This window comes from Balaenoptera borealis (assembly GCF_965194805.1).
Source record: "Balaenoptera borealis genome assembly, chromosome: 9".
Classification (NCBI taxonomy): domain Eukaryota; kingdom Metazoa; phylum Chordata; class Mammalia; order Artiodactyla; family Balaenopteridae; genus Balaenoptera; species Balaenoptera borealis.
The window spans coordinates 113676466-113700265 of record NC_138873.1 but is presented as its reverse complement, the minus strand read 5'-3'; the positions used below and the strand labels follow the sequence as shown (position 1 = coordinate 113700265).

Below are 23800 nucleotides of genomic sequence, written 5' to 3'. Positions count from 1 at the left end.
ATTCTATGCCTTCATGATCACATGTATTGAAACTGAGCAGGACCCTGCGACACCTTCCCCAGGGACAGACCCCCACCACCACACACACACACACACAAACACACACACACACACACACACACACACACACACACATACTGTGTCCCCCGCCTCTTGTTTGTAGAAAAGCTTTAGCCTCCTAAGCCTCCCCTGAGTTCCAAAGAGCAAATTTAATCAGAGAAGTGAAAATGCAGAAACAAAGGAAAACAGTCAAACAAGACAAAATAATAATAGTTTAGCTAAAACAAAGTCAAGGACCTTTAGTTCCTCTTCAAGGACTATAGATGATATTCTGAGCCACATCCTTGAGTTGTTCTGCAGATACTGAAACCCACACCAGGTGGAAGAAGTCAACTGCATGCTGACCACCAGCACATGGACCCAGACAGGTTGGAGCCAGAAAACTGATAATTGAGATTCCCAAAACATCACCTTTTTACCTCCCCATCAACCAGTCAAAGAATTATGCATGAGCTGATCCTGTAACCCACACTCCTAATCTAGCCTTCAAAATCCTTTCCCTGAAAGCCATCAGGGACTTTGGTTCATTAAATGTAACAAATATAATAATAGAAGATATTAATGCTAGGGGAAACTGAGTTGCCATAGGGGTATATGGGAACGCTCTAATATCTTCACAAGTTTTTGTAAGTCTAAATTTATTATAATATAAAAAGTTTATTAAAAATACAAAAAATAATTTTATAGAAAGATTTTGAAGTCTAGGATATTTCCTTCCAGAGAGAATTTTCCTTTGCTTCTTCTAAGCACTGGGGATTACTAACAATCCAAGATCCGTTTAATAAAATTTTTGATTTGGAGATTTTCTAGACTACACAGGAGCTGGGCTGTATTTGGTGGAGGCCTGGATTAACTTGTGTTCACCTTTGCTCCTAGGATGCAGCCCTTCAGAACTTTGGGGACTTTGGGTCTTTTGAGCATCAGCTGACAGTTCTCTTTGGTTGTCCATGTTGGATGCGTTGTAATAAATACTGTACTTTCCTTCATCACAACCCCGTGTCAGTAGACTGGCTTTACCGCAGGTGGGGGAGCAGACCCAAGTTTGCTTCAGTAACAATATCATACAAGATATTTTTAAGAACATGAAGTAGTATATACCACATTCTCCTTTAAACAACATGTTTTATTAAGGAGGCTATTACGTAGAAATTATTTTCATACCTTAAAATTGTGCTTTTTCTCCTAGAAAAAGAACACTGGTGTTTCACAACAGGGTTATAAACTAAGTATAACACAGGAATATACAGCAACAAAGAGAGAAAGTATTTTGTTAGCTTTTGTTAGCTACCAGCTGACAAAAATGTATAAAATGTATATCAGAAATATTTATATAAAATATTTATATAAAAATGTATATCAGAAATATTTATATAAATATTTATATATGAGTATGTATCTATTCTAAATCCTCATATCATTTTTCCTAGATATGGTTATTTAAAGGTAGATTCATCTTTCACCTAGTTCATTTCTCATTTTCAGATGCACTGTTCTGGGTAAGATTCTATACCAATTTGATGATTCTAATTTTCTTTAGATATCACCAAAATAATCTGTAGTTAAAGATGAGAGCTGAAAACTTATTACCCTTGCTACCCTCTGGATACCCCCAAAAAATAATATTCAAAGGTATTTTTTAAGTATGAAGCCACAACAATAAACAGAATGAGAAAGGAGACAATAGTAATAAAATTATAAAATTTCTGCAGCGAGTAAAGCAATTAGGTCATTTGAACCAGTCCTCCTGCCGAAGAAATGTAGAAAAGCTGGATGAAATATAAAATCATCTAATAGAGTGAGCAGAGAGCTAACAAATAATGAAGCAGAATAGAGATTTACAAGAGGTCAGAATCAAAACAAGTGAGCCTAGCTCTGGGGGTTACATTTGCCCCAAAGCATTTGCTGATCTGTAAGAAACACAGAGGCTGAGCAGGGCTTTTGAAAATTTCCTGGTAGGAAGTGGACAAAAATTGGAGTCCAGGCCATAGCAGAACCCTGGTAAACTCTGAAGGGCCGCATCCTAGGAACAAAAGTGAACACAAGGTTATCCAGGCCTCCACCAAATACAGCCCAGCTCCTGTGTAGTCTAGAAAATCTCCAACTCAAAAATTTTATTAAACTGATCTTGGGTTGTTAGTAATCCCCAGAGCTTAGAAGAAGCAAAGGAAAATTCTCTCTGGAAGGAAATATCCTAGACTTCAAATTCTTTCTATAAAATTATTTTTTGTATTTTTAATAAACTTTTTATATTATAATAAATTTAGACTTACAGAAAACTTGTGAAGATATTAGAGCGTTCCCATATACCCCTATGGCAACTCAGTTTCCCCTAGCATTAATATCTTCTATTATTATATTTGTTACATTTAATGAATCAATATTGATACCTGAACCTATTAAGTGAAGCCCATACTTTATTCGGATTTTTCCTAGGTTTTTTTTTTTTTTTTGACTTTAATATAATATCCTTTCCCTGTTCCAGGATCCCATCCAGGACTCCACATTACATTTAGTTGCTATTTCTCCTTAGCCAAGTCCTAGCTGTGACAGTTTCTTAGAATTTCCCTGTTTCTGATGATCGTGACAGTTCCGAGGAGAATCAGTCAGGCACTTTGCAGAATGTCCCTCAATTGGGATTTGTCTGATATTTTTCTTATGATTGGACTGGGGTTATGGGTTTTCTGGAGGAAGACCACAGAGGTAAAGTGCCATTCCCATCACACCGTATGAAGGAAGCATGCTGTCAACATGACGACCTTGTTGACGTTGACCTTAATCAAAGGTGATGTGCGTCAGGATTCCCCACGGTAGCGTTTGTCTTTTCTTCCCCCTTTCTATACTGAACTTTTACAAGGAAGTCACAGGTCACACTTAAGGAGTGGCAGTTATACTCCATTTCCTGAAGAGTGGTGTTATCTACATAAATTATTTGGAATTGTTCTACATGGAATATTTGTCTATTCTCCCCTGTTTATTTATTTATTCAATAATTCATCTGTATCAATATGGACTTGTGGACATTTATCTTACACTTTATGTTATCATCCAATACTACTTTATTCCTCAAATTGCTTCAGTCTGTGCCACTGGGAGCCCTTTCGGTTAGCGCCTGTGTCTCTTCGACATATCCCACCAGTGTGCAGTTTTTTGGTTTTGGGTTTTTGTTTTGTCTTGTTTGAGCACTTCCTCACTTTCTGGCACTACAGGATGCTCCAGGTTCGTCTTGTATACCTCCTGCCCCAGTTTTAGAATGAACCATTTCTCCAAGGAGCCCTGGTTTATTTTATTGAAGAACAGGAGGTAAGAACCAAGGTCTGCGTGCTAAGTGTGCTCATTGCTACTGGGATGTCATTGCTTCTAGGCTCTCTCAGCTGTTGGAGAAAAGAAATATGTGTATACTATCCAGTACATATACACAGGTCTATAAATATATAAATATATATAACATGTATATTAATTAATTAATATATATTTATATGGTATATATTAATTAATATATCCATCTCTATGTAAAACTAAACATGGGTGTATACTCATGTCTCCAACTCTACTCCATTACCATATGCATTATTTTTGCCTCTTCCCCTTGCTTGTCTGTAACCTCCACTCCAATAGTGAGAAACCTAGCCTCACCATCTGCCATCCATTTACTCAACTGTTCAGTTCCAGCATGCATGCTATAGTTGTTTCAGAATTGTTAACTCACACCCCTGTGGGAAACAATTTTTTTCAACTAGAGTACACTGCTTATGTACAGTTCCTTTTGCCATTAGTCTGACAGACATTTCCAAAGTTATTTAGGTCAGTTTTTCCTCCACCCACTTCAGTGACTATTTCAGACATTTTTAATAAAATTAGATTCTTTAGTCACAGCCTGCACTGTCACAATTAGCATTGTTAGGTGCTACCTGAAGGATTTGTTTTTAATTTACATGCCTTTAGATTCATTCCTCTGTTCTATGGGTTTCAAAAAACGCATAAAGTCATGCATGACAGTATTATACAAAAGTTTCATGCCCTAATACTCTGTGCTCATCTATTCAAAGTGCACACACCCCAAAATGCCTACAACTGTTTCACCTGTTTGTCCCTTCCAGAGTGTCATATAAATGGAATGACACAGTATGTTGTCTTTTCAGACTGGCTTCCTTAACCGAACAATGTGCATTTAAGATTCTTCCATGTCTTTGCATGACATAGTTCATACCTTCTTATTACTAACAGTATTCTCTTGGGTATGCACAGTTTGTTTATTAAGTCACCTACCAAAGAACATCTTGTTGCTTCTGGGTTTTGGCGATTATGAACAAAGCTGCTATAGAAAGTCAAGTGCAGGTTTTTGCATGGACATACATTTTCAGTTCAGTTGGGTAAATACCTGAGAGTGTGATTGCTGGATTGTATGGTAAGACTATGTTTAGCTTTGCAAAAACTTACCAAACTGTCTTCTGAAGTGCCTGTGCCAATTTGCATTCCCACCAGTAATGAATGAGAGTTCCTGTTGCTGCACATCTTTGCCAGCAGTTGGTAGTGTCAATGTTTTTTTAAATTTTAGTTATCCTAATAACTATGTAGTGGTATCTCATTGATGTTTCAATTTGCATTTATTGTACTAATGACAAATGATGTTGAACAACTTTTCATGTGCTTATTTGTCAGCCGTATATCTTCTTTGGTGAGGCATCTTGTTCAGATCTTTGGCTCATTTTTAACTGAGTTGTTAGGTTTTCTTATCGTTGAGTTTTAAGCTTCCTTTGTATGTTTTGGATACATGTCTTTTATCAGAAATGTGTTTTGCAAAAATTTTCTCCCAGTTTGTGGCTTACCTTTTTTTAAAAAAATTTTTATTTATGTATTTATTGACTGCACTGGGTCTTTGTTGCTGTGTGTGGGCTTTCTCTCTAGTTGCGGTGAGCAGGGGCTACTCTTCGTTGTGGTGCATGGGCTTCTCATTGTGGTGGCTTCTCTTGTTGTGGAGCACGGGCTCTAGGCGTGCAGGCTTCAGTAGTTGTGGCTTGCAGGCTCTAGAGCGCAGGCTCAGTAGTTGTAGCGCACAGGCTCAGTTGCTCTGCAGCATGTGGAATCTTCCCGGACCAGGGATCAAACCCATGTCCCCTACACTGGCAGGCAGATTCCCAACCACTGTGCCACCGAGGAAGTCCCTGTGGCTTATCTTTTAATTTTGTTTACAGTCTCTTTAGCAGAGCAGAAAATTTTTATTTTAATAAAATCCAACTTACCATTTTTTTTGTTTCATGGATCATGCTTTTATCTTGTACCTAAAATCTTATCACCAAGCCTAAGGCCAAGATTTTCTTCTACACTTTTTTATAGAATTTTTATATGCATTTTTCATTTATGTGTATGATTCATTTTTACTTCATTTCTGTGTAAGGTGTAATGTTTGTGTCTAGGTTCATTTTTTTGTTTGTTTTTTATAGGAGTTTTTGGTGGCAGGTTCATATGGCACCATTTGTTGAAAAGGCAATCCTTTATCCATTGAATTGTTTTTGCACCTCTGTCCAAAATCAATCAACTATATTTGTGTGGGCCCTCTGGGCTCTTTATTCTGTTGCATTAACCTTTCGGTCTATTCTTTCACCAATACCATAATGTCTTGCTCACTGTACTACAACTCTTAAAATATAATGTCTAGCATACAAAAAGAAAAAATAACCTCTTGTACAAGGAGATAAGATAATAACAAATAAAAAAATAAGAAAAGCAAGACAACAGAAATAACACCCAGAGCTCCAGAATTTGGAGTTATCAAACTATTCTTTCTATATTTAATGAGATAAAACACAAGGTTAAAAATTTTAACCCAGAAACATATACTATTTTTTAAAAATGATGAAGCAGACTTGAAGAAGAACCAAATGGAAATCCCAGAACTGAAAAATACAGTAACTAAAATTAAGAACAATAAATTATATCCAGCTGAAGAAAAAATAGTGAAATAAAAGATGTCAATATAATGAAAGCAAGAGGGAGGTAAAGGATGGGAAAAATGAGTATATGAGACACAGATTTTATGACAAAGGTGGCAATTCAGAACAGTATGGAAAATGATGATCCTTTCAATAAGTGGTGGTGGGACAAGCAAAGGTAAGCAACGGTACTTACAAATGTGTAGTTAAGCAGCAAAAAAAAAACTAAGAAAAGCAAATAAGTGGTTACCATAGAAATCAGAATTAGTGATTATATTTCATGGAGAAGAAATGTTTGTGTTTGTGAGTAAGACCATGGATCCTTCTGGGGTGCTATTAATATTCTCTGGTTTTACTTGTATGTTACCAGGGTGTTCACTTCATAATAATTTTATTAAGCTGAACATGTAGGTTTAAGCCAAGTTTTAAAACATGGATAAATGGTAGCAGACTTAGAAATACAAATCTTAAACTGACAGCAGAGAAAGCTCAGAAACAATCTAATTTACATAAATATATTTAAAGACATACTGGGTACTTCTGAAAATGGAGGTAACTTAATAGAAGGATTGGGTTAAAAACAGAAGAATAAATTGAAATATCTAATAATCACTTAGGGTTCCAACTCCCCTCCCCCATTCCATTCATTTGTGCAACTGCCTTTTTGCCACCCAACAGAAGGCTGAAGTTTTATTTTCTGGACAGCGTAAAACATTCTCTGGACTATTAAATATTTGGCAGATTTGGGAATAAGGGTACTTCTCTGAAAACAAGAAAACTAAATTAAAATATCATGAGACTATTAAGACTCAAGCCCCAGACCGTTTTCTCCACTTGTGTACTGATATATTGGGAGCTAGGCTATATCCTAAATTCAAGAGATGAGCAGTCTTTTCTGGAAGATCTGACCACCTGGAGAGGAAATACTTAAAGATGCTGACTTCAGATGTTCTGGAAAAAGGGTTGCCAGATATAGCAAATAAAAATATAGAATGCCCAGTTAAATTTGGATCTTAGATAAACAAATAATTTTATAGTATGTCACACATAATACTTGTGACATATTTATACTAAAAAAATTATTTTTTTATCTTAAGTTTAACTGAGTATCCTGTATTTTGTCAGGCAACACTAAAAAGGAAGTATCCCAGTCAGATAAATCTATACTGAAGACCACAGTTCACAAGTTCCAATCTTATGCACAGAACTTTCAGTCAGCTATTTACAGACTTGAAAATAAGTGAGTGGTCAGCCAAGGATTACCAGATATTTGAGAAAAGCTTCAAATAAAGAAGATAAAAAAGGAAAAAGAAAAAAATTTTAAATTCAGCTTGGATGAAACAGAGGCTACAAAAGAAGAAAATAATTTCTGAAACTGTTATTAATATCTTTAAAGAAATAAAAGAAATTGTATCCCCGAAATCCTGAAACAGTATCCTATTAAAATTGTTAAAAAAGAAAAAAAAATTTAAGACAAAAACCACCAAAAGCAATTCCCCAGAAATTACAAATGACAGTAAAAATTTAAAAACCAAATTAGGGTTAAAAGATTAAGTTGAGAAAATGTGCTAGAAACGGGAGTATAAAGAGTAAGAGGAAAATAAAAGAAAGCATGAATTTTAAAAGTTAAAGAACCAGTTCAAGAATGCCACCATCCAAATAATATGGATTCCAGAAAGAGAAAAGGCAGAAATTAAAATATGGAAATCAGATCCCTAAAAGAAGTTTTCAATAGCTAAAGGACATGAATACCTAGATTAAAGGTCCTCTAAGTGCCCCATACAATGGATTAAAAGAGACCCACAACCAGACAGATTACCATGCAATATCAGAACACTGGAGACAAAGAAAAGATTCTAGAAGTTTCTGGAGAGGAAAAGATCCCATAAAAAGAATCAAGAACAATTCGGACTTCAGATTTTAGTAGCACAGGAAGCTAGAAGATGACAGATTAATTAATGTCTTCAATATTCTAAGTAGATGCTATTTCCAACCTAGAATTCTATATCCAGTTGTCTTAGTTCTTTTGGGCTGCTATAACAGAGTAGTATAGACTGAGTGTCTTATAAACAACAGAAATTTATTTCTGACAGTTCTGGAGGCTGGGGAGTCCAAGGTCAAGGGGCAGACATATTCAGTGTCTGATGAGAGCCTGCTTGCTGGTGCACAGAAAGTGGTCTTGCTGCTGTGTCTTCATATGGCAGAAGGAGCAAGGGGGCTCTCTTGGGCCTCTTTTCTAGGGCACTAATCCCATTCATGAGGGCTTCACCTTCTGACCCAATCATCTCCCAAAGGCCCCACTTCCAAATACCATCACATTGGGGTTAGTTTTCAGCACATGAATTTTGGGAGGACACAAACATTTCGCCTACAGCACTGGCCAAACTATTAGTCAAGTATCAGGATAGATGGAAGCCATGTTCAAACATGTAAGACCTCAAATTTATCTACTGTGAACTTTCTTTCAATAATCTACCAGAGCATGTGCTCTGCAAAAACAAGAGATTAGGTTAAGAAAGAAGGCAACCTGGGGTTCGGAAAACAAGAGAGGTGAAGGAATCCCCAGGATGCTTGTGAAAGGAGAACCCCAGATTACTGCTGTGAACAATAGCAAGAAATAGAACGCTACAGCCTGGAGGAGGTTAGAAAGCTCTAGGAAACATGGACAATCTGAGGTGATTGACCATATGAGGAGGAAATTTACACATCTGGGGTGACATTTGGGATTAACTGATTGTTTGGTATGCAGGAAATTTAGGGATAATTGCAAAAGTCATTAGAGGTTACTGGTAAAGAGCATAGGCTCCTGGGTTCAAAACCTGGCTCTGTCATATATACCTTGGTTTCCTCAAATATAAAACAGAGACAATAGTACTTACCTCATAATAGTGTACTGAGAAATATATGGGTAATCTACAGAAATCTCAAGAACAGTGTCTATCACAACCTAAGAGTTCAATGCATGTTAGTAATTACAGTATATTCCACACTCAGCTATATGTAGCGTGTATACGGTCACAATAGTATAAGATTGAATTTTCGATAAACTGAAAATACAGTAAAACTGAGGCAGATGGAAGGATGGGACTAGTACATGTTTATGAGTGTGGGGAGGGTTTGTGTGGGGTAGGGGGAGAAGATATTCTTAATATTCATTATTTGATAACGCCTGAAAGTGAAAAACAAAAAAATACTAATAGAAGCGTACTATTTAGAGGTGCAAATGAGGCTACTAGAAGAATTAGCTTAAAGAATTAAAAGTGGTTGCCTTTGAACGGAGGGAGGTATGGCACCATTATCTTTCACAAATCTTGTAGAACTATTTGACTCTATACACTCTGTGCATGAATAACAAATTTTAAAAATGTAAACCAGACTTAAACCAGAAAGGTCATCTGTGTGTAATGCCAGAAAGAAAGCAGTTTACAAAGCAGGCCATTTCTATGAGAATGGAGACAGATTTGCTACCTCTGGAGACAGACATATCGACTAACCATATACTTCCAGGGGTGGCAATTAAGCTCTTTCAGTGGATGTTCCTTGCGCATGTCATTTTGGAAAATATTTGACCCTAACTGTCAGCCTTCTTCTGCATTTGGCCGGACTTCCCCTGGCTCTCTGTGTCCCTGTAACAGGTGAATAACTAAGGAAGAAAAGCATTCCTTCTGTCTGTGGACACTTGTTTATAATGGCATTCAGGGTCCCCTAGCTGGGCTGACAGATGCTCCTCCAGAAGGTTAATGAGATAAAGTTTCCTCCAGCTGGTCCTTAAGCAGAGATTACACCTAAGGGGAAGATAAGGAGATTATTCCAGAAGCAGGCACTGGCTCATGTTCTTCATAAATTAGCACCCTCATAAAGGTAAACCAAGAAGGTTATCCTCACTCAACTAATATCAATATTTCACTATTTTTCATATTTCTGTCATTTTATTTTTTTAATGAGACTTGGGACTGTTCTGTGATTGTTACCAGACGTACCAATGCACAAAAGCCAGAATGTATTTGGAAACTAGAAGGGCTATCTTTGTTCTTTGGATTTTTCTCCAAGTTCAAGGAATCAAAGGTAAGTTATTTAAATATTTGTTTATTTTTTAATTGCTTATATACAAAATCTATTTACAGAGTTGAACATTCAAAATCAAGAAAGTCACCACTGTATCTCAGAGGGCTCGTATATGGTAGGCCTTGAATAAATATTGATTGATTGATTGAATGATTGTCAGAAATGGTTTTCACTTGTTGAATATTTATTTTATATTTGCATAATATATGTATTTTTATATATATTTTATATTTGCATCTTAAGTGCAATTTATGTTAACAAAATAGGAGAGATGAATGCATCCTATTTACTCTTATAAAACATTGAATACAAATACATAACATTAATGTCAATAAAATTAGTAGGTCCATGAAAAAAATGAAATTAATACTTTGTCAATTATGATCAAACAAAAAATGTATTCCTTACCGTCTCATAGTTAAATCATTAGTTATTTTCCCTTAGAAAATAGCAAGTGTGCTTCATCTTCAGAGTCCATGATGAGGACCAACTCAGAAACTCAGTTGCTTGTAAAGTTGTATGCGTAAACGAACAAGCACTGCAAGTTTTTACAGCAAATCTTCAAGTGAACCTAAAATTAAAGCAAGCCACAAAACAGGCGTATTTAAGAAAAATAATGTACTAAAAATAACTTGTTGAAGAAAGCTTCACTTTTTTTTAAGTATAAGGCTGACCATTATAACATAATGTTTTAAGACATTCGAAATCAATAACGTTCAGTTCTTCTTTAAGGATGACTAGCTTTGGACAATCAACCTTTTAATTGAAGCATTGGTCTTAAAGTGCCCATAGAAAAGTAAAACACATAGTTGGTTGCATTTTTTAAGTCACAAAAATAACAGACCTGTCAGTTATAAGTAACATTTTAGTGGTTGCATCTGGAGAGAGAAGACAATTTCTGGAAAAGATTATATGAAAATTCCCTTTATGTTTTGCTACCTATAACTGATAATGGTTGGAGAAAAAGTTTACTTACTTGCCTTTCAATTTGTCAATTATATATTAATGTTTACATTTATAAAAACATTTTAATTATAAACAAATGATGGGATTCCAGTATATTCTGAGCTTAATCTGCTGAAGCACACCAATTTGTCAGTTTCAGAAACTTAACCAGTCAAATCAGCTTTGGTTTTGTTCGTTTAATTAATTATGTTAACTAATTTAGCTATTTTCTCTATTTTCATATATTATGTATCAGCTATTACAATTACAAATAGCATAATTACATATAGAAAGTTAAATGAAAGAAGCTCACCAAAAAACTACAATTTGTTATATGCCTATATCTATGAAACAAACTATTATAACTGCATAATAAAAAATCTTTACATGGTTACTTGTTTGGGGCTTTTTATTCCATAAGAACCTCAGATCTGTGAATTTCTGTTAATCTTTAATTAGTGAGGTCCAAGGGTAATTAGAGTTTATGTACTTCAGCCAGACCGGTTTCCCATTTTTGACTAACCATTATGAGTGTATTTACATAGAAAATGCTTTTGGAAAAGAGAAGAGTTTAACTCAATACAACTAGCTGTTGACCATAAAAACTGGGTATTTAAAGTCAAGAATTTCTTTTTAAAAAGTTATGGATTATTTGAAAAATCAAAAGATATGGAAAATTACCCATAGTACACCTATCCAAACACAACCTATGCTGGCACCTTCATATGTTCCCTCAGTCTTTTTTCTATGCTTATTCAATCTTTACATGATTGCAGTCTACAGCACACACAATTTTACATGAGGCTTTTTGCACATCTTTTGCATCAGATGAATGGGCTACATTGCTATCTTGCTTTGACAAGCATCATTTTATTGGCTGCATAATGTTCCTTTCAGTTGATATCATGATTTGCTTTATCTAAACACTTAAAGAAAGAGAAAGAATTGTTTCTAATTATATTGTTATTATGATATTAAGATATTCATTGCAATGAATATCTTTGTGCATAAGCTCTCTCAGTATTTAAGATTCCTAGCATAAATTCACTAAAGTAAAATTATTGGGTCAAAGCAATATAAACAGTTTCATGGTACTTGATTCATATTGCCAAATTTCTTCTCAAAAGGTTTCCTATGTCGCTAGGTAATTTTTCCCAATTTGATTCCACAAGTGGAGTGTTTGCAATGTACCCAACACAGAATATTAACAGATTCAGAGATATGTCGATATTTCAAAAGGTTTCCTTTAAGCTTTGCAGATTTCAAATGTAGTTTTTCCATTGATACATAAAAATGAAATGGTTTCGATTTCAAAACATTCATTAAATAAATCGTTTAGTGCAACAAAAGACAGTTCAATAGTTTCAAAGAACAATTACTTCATCTAGATACCAAGCGCCTCTCTTCGGTTTTCATAATGTGGATGCCAGTTATATCCTATGTGTACAGCACTGCTTTATTCGCTTACCTTTCCATTTCCCATAAACAATTTCATCTAATTGCTTGTGACATTCTGAGGTGTGGGAGAAAGAGAAGAGAGAAAAGCCACCCTTAGCAAACCCTAAAATGGAAATGGTGTTTATACAGAGTATGGGCTTTTTGCATTATATTTGGTTATACTAAATGAAACCTTAACTAAGTTATTATTAGCTCACCAAGGTAGGGTAATTTATTTTAGTAACTGTGAAATGTCAGGAAATTTGCATTTGAAGACACTCCAGTTCTTGCTAATTCTTTACTACTGGGATATGTTCTCGTTTCATAAAATTACCCAGGAAGTTATTTTTCCTCATTGCGGCTCCATGAACGGAGAACAAAGCTTCATTTATATACCTGAGATAGCTGCCCAACGACAGTCACGTTAACTTTGCAGCTCCTATATTTTATCATCTCTGCTACAGTGTCAGAACAGTGTAATTCAAAAGGTTGAAGGCAGATATTTTTCTTCAATTATACCTGAAAAGATGTCCTTAAAATCAGTCATGGAAATTGAAGACACTTTGTGTCCAATTGAACAAACCATGGCAGCACACCTCACTCAGACCATTTATTAGATTATATGCTTTAAAAAGAAAAGGCGATTGCTGCCTTGTGACCCTTCCAGGCTTATTCTGCTGATCACACTGAAGGACTGTTATATGTGTGAGCTAATTAGGCAGCGTTGACAGGACCTATTGCTTTCGTGGCCATTTCCATCAATCATGAGCGAGCCACCACCTTAAGTATCAACCATATTTGCATGCTAATCCTGTATGCAAATTCAGATCCTGTATACCTTTGGTGCCTCAGCCATGTTCACAGATCTTATGCTGTTTTAAAATAATCCATTTGAGGCAAACCAAGAAACCAGTTTGTTTTTCACAATAGTCTCTAGGTTTATATTATAATTCAGTAGGTATTTGGAAATGACCATAGTAAAAGTCTGGTTTTCAGCAGCCATTGGGTCTGAGCTCCCTGTCTGAGACTGAGACACAGTCTCACTGGGATTTTAGCCTCACTAATCAAGAGCACCATGTCAGATGGAACCATTTTAATAAGGGAGGGAGCGTACTTTTTGTTCTGGATCCGAGGCAATCTGCATGCTGAAGCTTATCCTACAGAGAGTTGATATGGTTGACTGGCAGAATCGTGGTAATGAGAATTCATATATGGAAATGCCACTGTCAGATCTGACCTACAGCGTGCATCGTTATGATTATGTATTGAGAATGGACTCCCACTGCTGCCCCTCTCTTCTGGCCACAGTGAATGTGGGAAGAATATGAAAGAGCTGCAGAACCGTGATAAATACTTCTAAGCATATGGTTGTATTCAGTAGATAAATATTCTCCCATTTACATTCAGCCATTCTTGAGGAAACTGTGTCTTTCTGCGTGCCTTTATAAAGGCATCTTCTTTCATTCCAACTTGGGTTTCTCCATCCAGCCATCTTTAGACCCCCTCACTCACCTCCGCCCACATCTATTTTCATAACTGCTCCCTTAGGAAAAGGGCTAAAGGAAACTAAGCCAAGGAAAGAGAACTTCCAAAGTCTCCCCGATGCCTTCAGAATCAAGTCCAATCATTTCATTTGAGGGTCCTTACAATCCGCCCCTACCTTCCTTTCCAGCCTTACTTGTAGAGCCTGCATGAGTCCGTGCCATGGCTAGACACATTGCTTTCTGCAGATCTCCTTACTTGGGAAATATACACCAAGAGTGTACAAAACATATATGTGGTATTTAGAGAAAAATAATAACATGCTCGCTTCCCAGGTTAAATAATAAAACATTAATAGTATCTTAGAAGTCCCCTGTCTGCTCTGCCAGGATCTCGTCCCCTTTACTGTCATGAATCTTGTGTTAATCATGTCATTGCTTGCCATTAGTGTTTCCACCCATAGATGTATTCTCTAAACAGTATATTAATATTTCTTCATTTTGTTTGTGTATTTATATAAGTAATCTATCTCATGTTGTGTGTGTTCTCCTATGACTTAGTTCTTTGGCTCAACATTATATTTTTAAGAGTCATTCACACTGTTGCATACATCAGACCCTGAGGCAAGAGCTTACCTGCTACTCTTCCTTAGGGAGTGCATTTTCAGGCAACCAGGAGGAGAAGAAAATGAGGGATGAAGCAGTGAAAGAGGGAAAACCAACATAAAGATGCCTCACCAAACCGGCCAGCACTTGGTGTCAAGTGCGACCAATGGCTGATTTCAAGGGACCATCTTTAGAGACTACAGGATCTCCAGATTGTCCATGAGGTTGGGAGCCTAGGGGTAAATGGAAAAAATTCATAAGAGATCTCCTCAAAAGTTCACCTCAAAGGACATTAACTTCCCTGCACTTCCAGTGTACCCGTCCATGGACCACGGGTGGGTCTTGGTGCTTCTCACACCTCAGCAGCAACAGAAAATCCTGGGGCAGGAGAAACAGACACCGTGACACAGCAAGAGGCAAGGAACTGTGGGCTTGTGTCTCCCATAATGGGTCAGAGTTTATGAAGAGCTGGTCTGAGAGACAGGTGAGGCTAAGAGGGCCTGAGATGACGCTTGAGAGTTGTCTGGGACATACTGCTGCCTGGTATAGATACACCGTGTATTCATTCTTCTGTTGATGGACTTTGCATTACTTACAACACTGGTACAGACATTCCCAATTGTCCCCTGGTGCTCTCCAGGAATCTCTCCAGCGTCTAGCTCTCTCTTTCTCTCTCTCTCTCTCTCTTTTCTGAGTAGGAGAGAAATCATTGTGTCATGAGGAATGCATGTTTTCAGTTTTACCAGGTGATACCGAACCATCTCCCTAAGTGTTTGTGCCATTTGGAGTGCGAATCCCTTTGGCTCCAAATCCTCATCCACACTTGTTATTGCCTGACTTTTTATTTTTTGTCACTCTGCATTGGGGGTGAAATAGTATCTCAGTGTGGTTTTAATTTGCATTTCTCTGATTACTAATGAAGTTCAGTATCTTTTCCTGTATTTTGGGGTCTTTTGTGCTTCCTCTTCTAGAAAATCCTTGAACAAGTATTTTGACCAATTTTTTCATTGAGATGTATGTCTTCTCTTACTGATTTGGAGCAGTTCCTTTTAAGTTGCAGACGCCAACCCTTTTGCAATGATGTTTCCTTTCAAAAACCTTCTGTCACTTTGTAGCCTTGCCTTCTTACTCTCTTAATGGTATAGCCTTTGATGAACACACATTCTTAATTTCAGTGTTGTTGAATTAACCTTAGTAACTTCATATTCTCCTATATTGTCTTATAAAAGACGTTTTGTTTTTCATACTTAATCCACGACAATTTACTGTGTGTGTATGTGTGTGTGAAGCAGGAAAACAATTTCTTTTTTTTTAAAATACTGATAATCAATTGTTTTAGCACCACTCAGTGGATAGTTTCTCCTTTTCTCTCTGCTCCGTGATACCTCTTCTGCCATGGGCATGGGTTTGTTCATTTTTTTGTCCCTGAGCTAATACCACATTGCTTCAATTATTACGAATTTATAATTATCTTGAAATCTTGTAACCATGTTTCCCTGGCTTAGTTCTCTTTCTACAGGAGTGTCTAAGCTATTCTTCACTCTCCACTCTTCCCGAATACATTCTAAAATTAGCTCACCAAGTTCCACAAAAATCCTTATGGAGGTTGAACTGGAATCGTGTTGGATCCACAGATGAATTTGGGGGAAATTGATACCTTTAGGGTGTTAAGTCTTTCTACCAAGAACATGGAATATCTCGCCTTTTATTAGTACCTTACAATTAAGTTGCATAATGACTTTTTAAAGGGCTCCACATCATGGACTTATCCCTAGCCACTTGATATTAATTGTGATCATGTAAATGGCATCCTTAGTACATTTTTTTAACATCTTTATTGTAGTTGCTTTACAATGTTGTGTTACTTTCTGCTGTATAACAAAGTGAATCCGCTATATATTACATATATCCCCATATCTCCTCCCTCTTGCATCTCCCTCCCACCCTCCCTATCCCACCCCTCTAGGTGGTCACAAAGCACTGAGCTGATCTCCCTGTGCTATGCGGCTGCTTCCCACTAGCTATCTATTTTACATTTGGTAGTGTATATATGTCAATGCTACTCTCTCACTTAGTCTCAGCTTACCCTTCCCCCTCCCTGTGTCCTCAAGTCCATTCTCTAGTAGGTCTGTGTCTTTATTCCTGTCCTGCTGCTAGGTTCATCAGAACCATTTTTTTCTTTTTTTTTAGATTCCATATATATGTGTTAGCATATGGAATTTGTTCTTCTCTTTCTGACTTACTTCACTCTGTATGACCGACTCTAGGTCCATCCACCTCACTACAAATAACTCAATTTCGTTTCTTTTTATGACTGAGTAATATTCCATTGTATATATGTACCACATCTTCTTTATCCATTCATCTGTTGATGGACACTTAGGTTGCTTCCATGTCCTGGCTATTGTAAATAGTGCTACAATGAATATTCTGGTACATGACTTTTTTGAATTATGGTTTTCTCAGGGTATATGCCCAGTAGTGGGATTGCTGGGTTGTATGGCAGTTCTATTTTTAGTTTTTTAAGGAATGTCCATACTGTTCTCCATAGTGGCTGTATCAGTTTACATTCCCACCAAGAGTGCAAGAGGGTTCCCTTTTCTCCACACCCTCTCCAGCATTTATTGTTTGTAAATTTTTTGATGATGGCCATTCTGACCGTGTGAGGTGATACCTCATTGTAGTTTTGATTTGCATTTCTCTAATGAATAGTGATGTTGAGCATCCTTTCATGTGATTGTTAGCAATCTGTATATCTTCTATGGAGAAATGTCTGTTTAGGTCTTCAGCCCATTTTTGCACTGGGTTACTTGATTTTTTGATATTGAGCTGCATGAGCTGCTTGTAAATTTTGGAGAATAATCCTTTGTCAGTTGCTTCATTTGCAAATTTTCTCCCATTATGACGGTTGTCTTTTCATCTTGTTTATGGTTTGCTTTTAAGTTTCATTAGGTCCCATTTGTTTATTTTTGTTTTTATTTCCATTTCTCTAGGAGGTGGGTCAAAAAGGATCTTGCTGTGATTTATGTCATAGAGTGTTCTGCCTATGTCTTCCTCTAAGAGTTTTATAGTGTCTGGCCTTACCTTATTACATTTCTATGTAAAAAAGTAATTGGTTTTATATTCCAGAGCTTTGCTGAACAATCTTTATTCTGAAAATTCACTAGCGATTCTTTGGAGTTTTCTCCATTATATCATTTGTGAATAAAGAAAATTTGAGTTCTTTCTATTCAGTCTTTGTATCATTTCTTTCTCTATATTTTCTTACTGCCCTTCATAGGCCATCCAGTATAATGCTAAAGAGAAATGTTGATTGCATGCATCCTTTCTTTGTTATTGATCTTGAAGAGAATTCTTTCATAGTTCACCATTAAGTATGATGTTTGTTTTAGATTTTGTGTTTGTTTTGTTTTTGAAAATTCCCTATATTAGGTTGTAAAAAAAGTTCCTCGCTATTCCTAAGAGTTTTAATCATGGATAAATATAGACATGTATTGTGTACTTCTTCTATTTCTGTTGAGATTACCAAATGGTTTTTCTCTTTTAATTCATTAATGTGAAAAATTACCTTAATAAATTTTCAAATAGTAAACCAACCCTACATTCCTGAGATAAGTCCAACTTGGTCATGACCTTTTTTCACACACTGCTGGATTCTATTTGCTAATATTTTATTTCAAATTGTTACATTAATATTCATAAGCAAGATTGGACTATGATTTTTTTCACATAGTTTCCTTGTCAGGTTTTGTACGAGTTTGTATGAAAATAAAGTTATTTTTTCCATGAATTTTTTTTTTAAGTTTTTTGGTTTTTTTAAATTAATTAATTTATTTATTTATTTATTTATTTTTGGCTGTGTTGGGTCTTCGTTTCTGTGCGAGGGCTTTCTCCAGTTGCGGCGAGCCGGGGCCACTCTTCATCGCGGTGCGCAGGCCTCTTACTGTCGTGGCCTCTCCCGTTGTGGAGCACAGGCTCCAGACGCGCAGGCTCAGTAGTTGTGGCTCACGGGCCTAGTTGCTCCGCGGCATGTGGGATCTTCCCAGACCAGGGCTCGAACCCGTGTCCCCTGCATTGGCAGGCAGATTCTCAACCACTGCGCCACCAGGGAAGCCCTTCCATGAATATTTGATAGAACTCTCTGATGAAGCTAAAGAGTTATATTTATGAAAGGATATTTGACTACTGAGTCAATTTTTTAGAGGTGATAATAATTAGGTTTCCTGTCTCTTCTTATATTCATTTTGGTAAGTTGTATATTTCTAGAATTTATCCATTTCATATAAAATTTCAAATTTATTGACAAAACATTATTCATACCCTCTTGTTAAGTTTTTCATGTCTATAGAAAATATAATGATGTCCCCCTTCTCAATCCTGATAGTAATTAATTGTATCTTCTCCTTCTTATGTTTTTTGTTTCTGTTATTAGTATTTTCAAAGGAAAAGTTTTTTGGCTTTTATATTATATGTCTTTTTTCTTCTCTTTTATGTTATCTTCTCTTTTATATTTTATTAATCTCTGCTCATCTTCTTTTCTTGTATTTTCTTTTATTTTTTTTTCTTTTGTTAACCTCTTGAGATAGATGCTTAGCTCATTAATATTTAGCTTTTCTCTTTTTCTAAAATAGGCATTTTAATGAGATAAATTTACCTTTCAAGTACCGATTTAGCTATATCCCACAAGTTTTATTATGTAACAGTTTATCATTTGATAAAGATATTTCTAATAACCAGCATGATTCCTTCATTGACTTATGGGTTATTTATAAGTGTTTTTTTTCGATTTCCAAACATATAGGGAATTTTCCAGTTGTTTTTTAAAACTGATTTTTAGCTTACTTCTTTGTTGGTCTGAGAACATAACGTACGTGCATTATAGTCCAATGTACAGTCAATACTTGTATGTTCTCCCTGTGCTTGAAAATAAAGTATATTTTATATATAATATAAATATATACTATATTATATTTTTGTTTTATAATGTTCTATATATGTTCATTAAGTCAATTTTAGTTACGATTTCAATCCTCTGTATCTTTATCGATTTTTTTCTGCTTGTTCTATCAGTTACCGAGAAAGAGCTCTTAAAATCCACCTGCTATTATTGTTGATTTTACTTTCTTTATTGTTCTGTCAATGTTTGCTTTATATATTTTAAGGTAATATTATTAAGTACATAAAATTATAACTTGTTACATCTTTCTGATGACTTTAAAATTTTTACCATTATGATGTGACTATCATCATCTTTGTAATGCTTTCAGCCAAATAAGGAAATTTGTCCACTGATGTGTTGGAACTGGCCCATACTGACTTACAGGAGCCAGTTGCTCACATCTCTCCCCAACTCTGTGTTCAATAATAGCACATCGGTGGCTTGAAATCAGCCATGGGAGAGTTATAACACAGAAAAATTGGCAAATGTTGCAAATCAGGCCTTCTCATCCAACCCTAAGAGCTGGTTATGGAACATTTAACAGCAGACCTCTGACCTCATTAGATATTAATTTAGTTATACCAACTTTCCTTTGATTAGTGTTTGCATAATATAACATTTTTCCATCCTTTTAATTTCAACTTCCCTATGTCTTTTCATTAAATGTGTCTGTTAAAACAGCATATAGTAGAGTTTTTTAAATGTAGTCTGACAATCTTTCTCTTTTAACAGAAACATTTTGTCCATTTATATTTAATGTGCCCCAAATATTGCATGGGACATACTTATACTAAAAATTTTTAAATTTACATAGTTGTTTATCGGAAATTCAAGTTTGATTGGGTGTCCTATATTTTATTTGCTAAATCAGACAATCCTAGTCCTATCTTATTCCTAGCCCTAAACCTCAAAATAGAATGGTACCACATCATAATAAGAGCTAACAATGTGCCAGGCCTTCTGCAAAATCGTGACACCTATTTTCTCATTTAATCTTCAAAACAAGACAGAACTATATAACATGCAAACATTAATCCAAATCTATGGTGTTGGAATTATCGTTATACCCTTTGTAGGTTAGAAAGTTGAAGCACATCGAGATTATTTGCCCAAGTTCAGGAAGTGGCTCAGGAAGGCAGAGCTATCTTACTGTAACTTCAGCCCCACAGGTACTCAAGATGAAGTTCATCTTTCTTCTCTGCAAGAACTGTGATAGTTTATCATGCATAAGAAAGGCAGAGATGTATAGCTGTTTAACCTGTTTAATCTGTTCCAATTCTGCTCTCCTTGAGTAGCTACAATATCATTCTTTTGTGGCAATATATGCAAGAACACTGTACATGCAATTCTCTTTACTCAGAATTCCCAATATACTCCAAGATCAGGTTTACATGAGAGCGCTAAAACTTAAAAGTAGCTGTTTGATAGTTTGTAACATTAGAATTGTCAGCAACAAAGAGACTCAGAAAACAAAGATGCTGGGCTAAATTAGCTGATTCTGATACGAGTACTTCAGACATGGTTAGAATCTAATGAGATAAATATGCCCCAAATACGTAGCACCCCTAGGAATCACAGGGAGAAAGACACCAGCACAGCTGGAACCAAAGGAAAGTGGTTAATGTGTTCCATAAGCAAATCTATCTTCCTGCCCCCTGCTACTTCCTCAGTGCACTCCCAGCTTCTGAAGTTAGCTTCTTCCTAATTTGGGGGATTTTTTTATAGGCTGTTGGTAGGTCTTTGTGATTTCCTGCTACTTGTCTTCCCCACCCACTTCCAAGCAGATGGTGGACAGACTCTGCCTCCAGCTTGTGAATGACCTGGTACTGTTGTTCCAGCAAAACCCTTTAGTTTCCATATCATTCAAACTTTCTGTCAAGCCAGGCTAGAAAAATGCTCTGAAAACTATCACATCACATACATTTGTGAGATACAACTCATCATCCGCAGATCTCAGATTAACTTGTAAAATTCCATTCTGATTCTCTTATTCGTAACCTGTGTATTTATTTAAACTCCACATTCTTTTTTTTTCTTTTTTTTAATTATTTATTTATTTATTTATTTTTGGCTGTGTTGGGTCTTCGTTTCTGTGCGAGGGCTTTCTCTAGTTGCGGCGAGTGGGGGCCACTCTTCATCGCGGTGCGCGGGCCTCTCACTGTCGCGGCCTCTCCTGTTGCGGAGCACAGGCTCCAGACGCGCAGGCTCAGTAATTGTGGCTCACGGGCCCAGTTGCTCCGCGGCATGTGGGATCCTCCCAGACCAGGGCTCGAACCCGTGTCCCCTGCATTGGCAGGCAGATTCTCAACCACTGTGCCACCAGGGAAGCCCTAAACTCCACATTCTGAAACCAATGGAGATGGTGCCCCCAAAATTTACATGATGGGTTAAAAATTGGGAAGCAGAAAAAGGTTAGTAAAAGTTAAGTTAGTGTAAAGAAGAGATGATTAAAAGTGGCTTAACAGGGTTGGTCCTACACGGATACGGAGAAGGTACCTGCCTATCCAGGGTGATTTGAGGGGTACTAAAACATCCAGCTGCTGGGGAAAACACTGTTTCTCTCTGTCAGCTCCTGAAAACAAGCCTTAGCTAGGCTAGCCAGCAACTTCAAAATAATTGTTCTCACCTCAGTTTCACATCCTGTTTACTTCAACCTGACCTCAGCACTAAACCAACTCCACTCACCGTTTTCCAAAGAAATATACTTTACAGTTAGTCACAGCGTATAGAAATATCCTACTCTTCTGACTTTCAAGACTGGCTTATTTGGGGGAGAAAGGATTTTGCTGATTTTGCTTATGTATTCATGTGAAAATCATTTACAATCCTTCACATTTTAAACTTCGCCGCTAAAATGCTCAAGTAAATTTAGCACCGCATGAAGAAGCTAAGTGTTGATACTGTGGTTTCTCACAACCTCTGACACACGAATGCAGACCTTGAGGGCACTTGAGAGTCAAGGGCATCCCATGGTCCTGAATTGCAGCAGAAGCAGTGCCTCTGGAACCGGCAGGTGGCTGTGAACAGGCCTTGGCCAAGAGGCTTATTGTGAAGGATTCCTCGCCTTACATGAAGGCAGGCTATGAGCCCTTCAAGCTACCCCAGGACAAGTGCCTCAGTTGCGTTGCTCTCCTTTCTGAGGACACAGACAGCAGGTCTTTTTGCAGTATGCTCCTCCCCCTTCTCAACATCCTCCTCTGTCTCCCCACAAAGGGGTGGGAAGCGAGCACCCATTTTTGTTCTGGGTCCAAGACCCTGCCCAGCTGGACCCCTGCTTCTCCACTCCCTGACACCTACCAGACGTGAAGAGCTCAGGACCCCACTTGCTCACAGGTCATCCCCCGGGGGCGCAAAAGAGACCACCCCCTTTCTCTTTCCTTTTTTGGAAATCTGTAATTAACATTTTCATAGATCTTTGTAGATTTTTCCATGTATATGAACATATAATTATTTTATAAAAATTGGATCAACAAAATATATTTTCATATCATTATTTTTAATGCTTGTCCAGAATTCTAATGAACTCTTTTTTTTTTAACTTGGTAGGTATTTTTATTTTTGTTGTTTATTTATTTTTCATTGAAGTATAGTTGATTTGCAATGTTGTGTTAATTTCTGCTGTACAGCAAAGTGATTCAGTTACACATATATATACATTCTTTTTCATATTCTTTTCCATTATGGTTTATCCCAGGATATTGAACATAGTTCCCTGTGCTCTACAGTAGGACCCTATTGTTCCCCTTTCTCTTTTCTACTTCTCCCTCAACTTCCATTCGGTCCCTGCCCTCTTCACCAAGCCGCATATGCCCTCAGCAAAATTTCTCGGCATCTCACCTACAGATTTGGTTCTTCCTCTTTTTTTTAGTGCGGTGAGATGGACTTATCAATACGTATGTATCCATGCAAATACATAATAGAATAGAAGATAGCAAGCTTTACTTCTTACAATGGTTTTCAAGGGTCCTAACCCTTTCCTTCTGACGTAGCAAATGCAATGGCCAAACCTATTTTTGCAATGTGAAGAAAACTAGTGCAATCGCTCTAACGCTTTGAGAGAAGGGGGCACTGATTTTCACCCTCAGCAGCGGGTAGTGGTGTGGAGACAAGGAAGGCTGCCATGGCACCCAAGTTTCCAAAGCTTCAGGGAGGGCAACGGTGTGGCATCCACCCTGCATCACCGATAATCAGTCTGTAGGCTATCGTGAGACTGCACTGGCTTCGTACCTCATTACAGAAAATCACTGAAATTTTCCCTAATTTCTATGGTCCTCTTTTCCAACATTTACTCGCTTGCAGCAGGCATGTCAGGATGGAATTTCACTGAGAGCTACACC

At 36.9% G+C, this 23800-nt stretch overlaps 1 protein-coding gene across 1 annotated transcript in view; it reads left to right on the top strand.

Moving 5' to 3' along the window:
* The first annotated feature begins 70 nt into the window (after positions 1 to 70).
* IMPG1 (interphotoreceptor matrix proteoglycan 1) overlaps positions 71 to 23800 on the top strand; it is a 122798-nt gene continuing 99068 nt past the window's right edge. Inside the window, exon 1 of the mRNA XM_082405136.1 lies at positions 71 to 10055. Coding sequence (XP_082261262.1) covers positions 9989 to 10055 — 67 coding nt within the window. The 5' untranslated portion in view covers positions 71 to 9988. The remainder of the gene's footprint in view (positions 10056 to 23800) is intronic.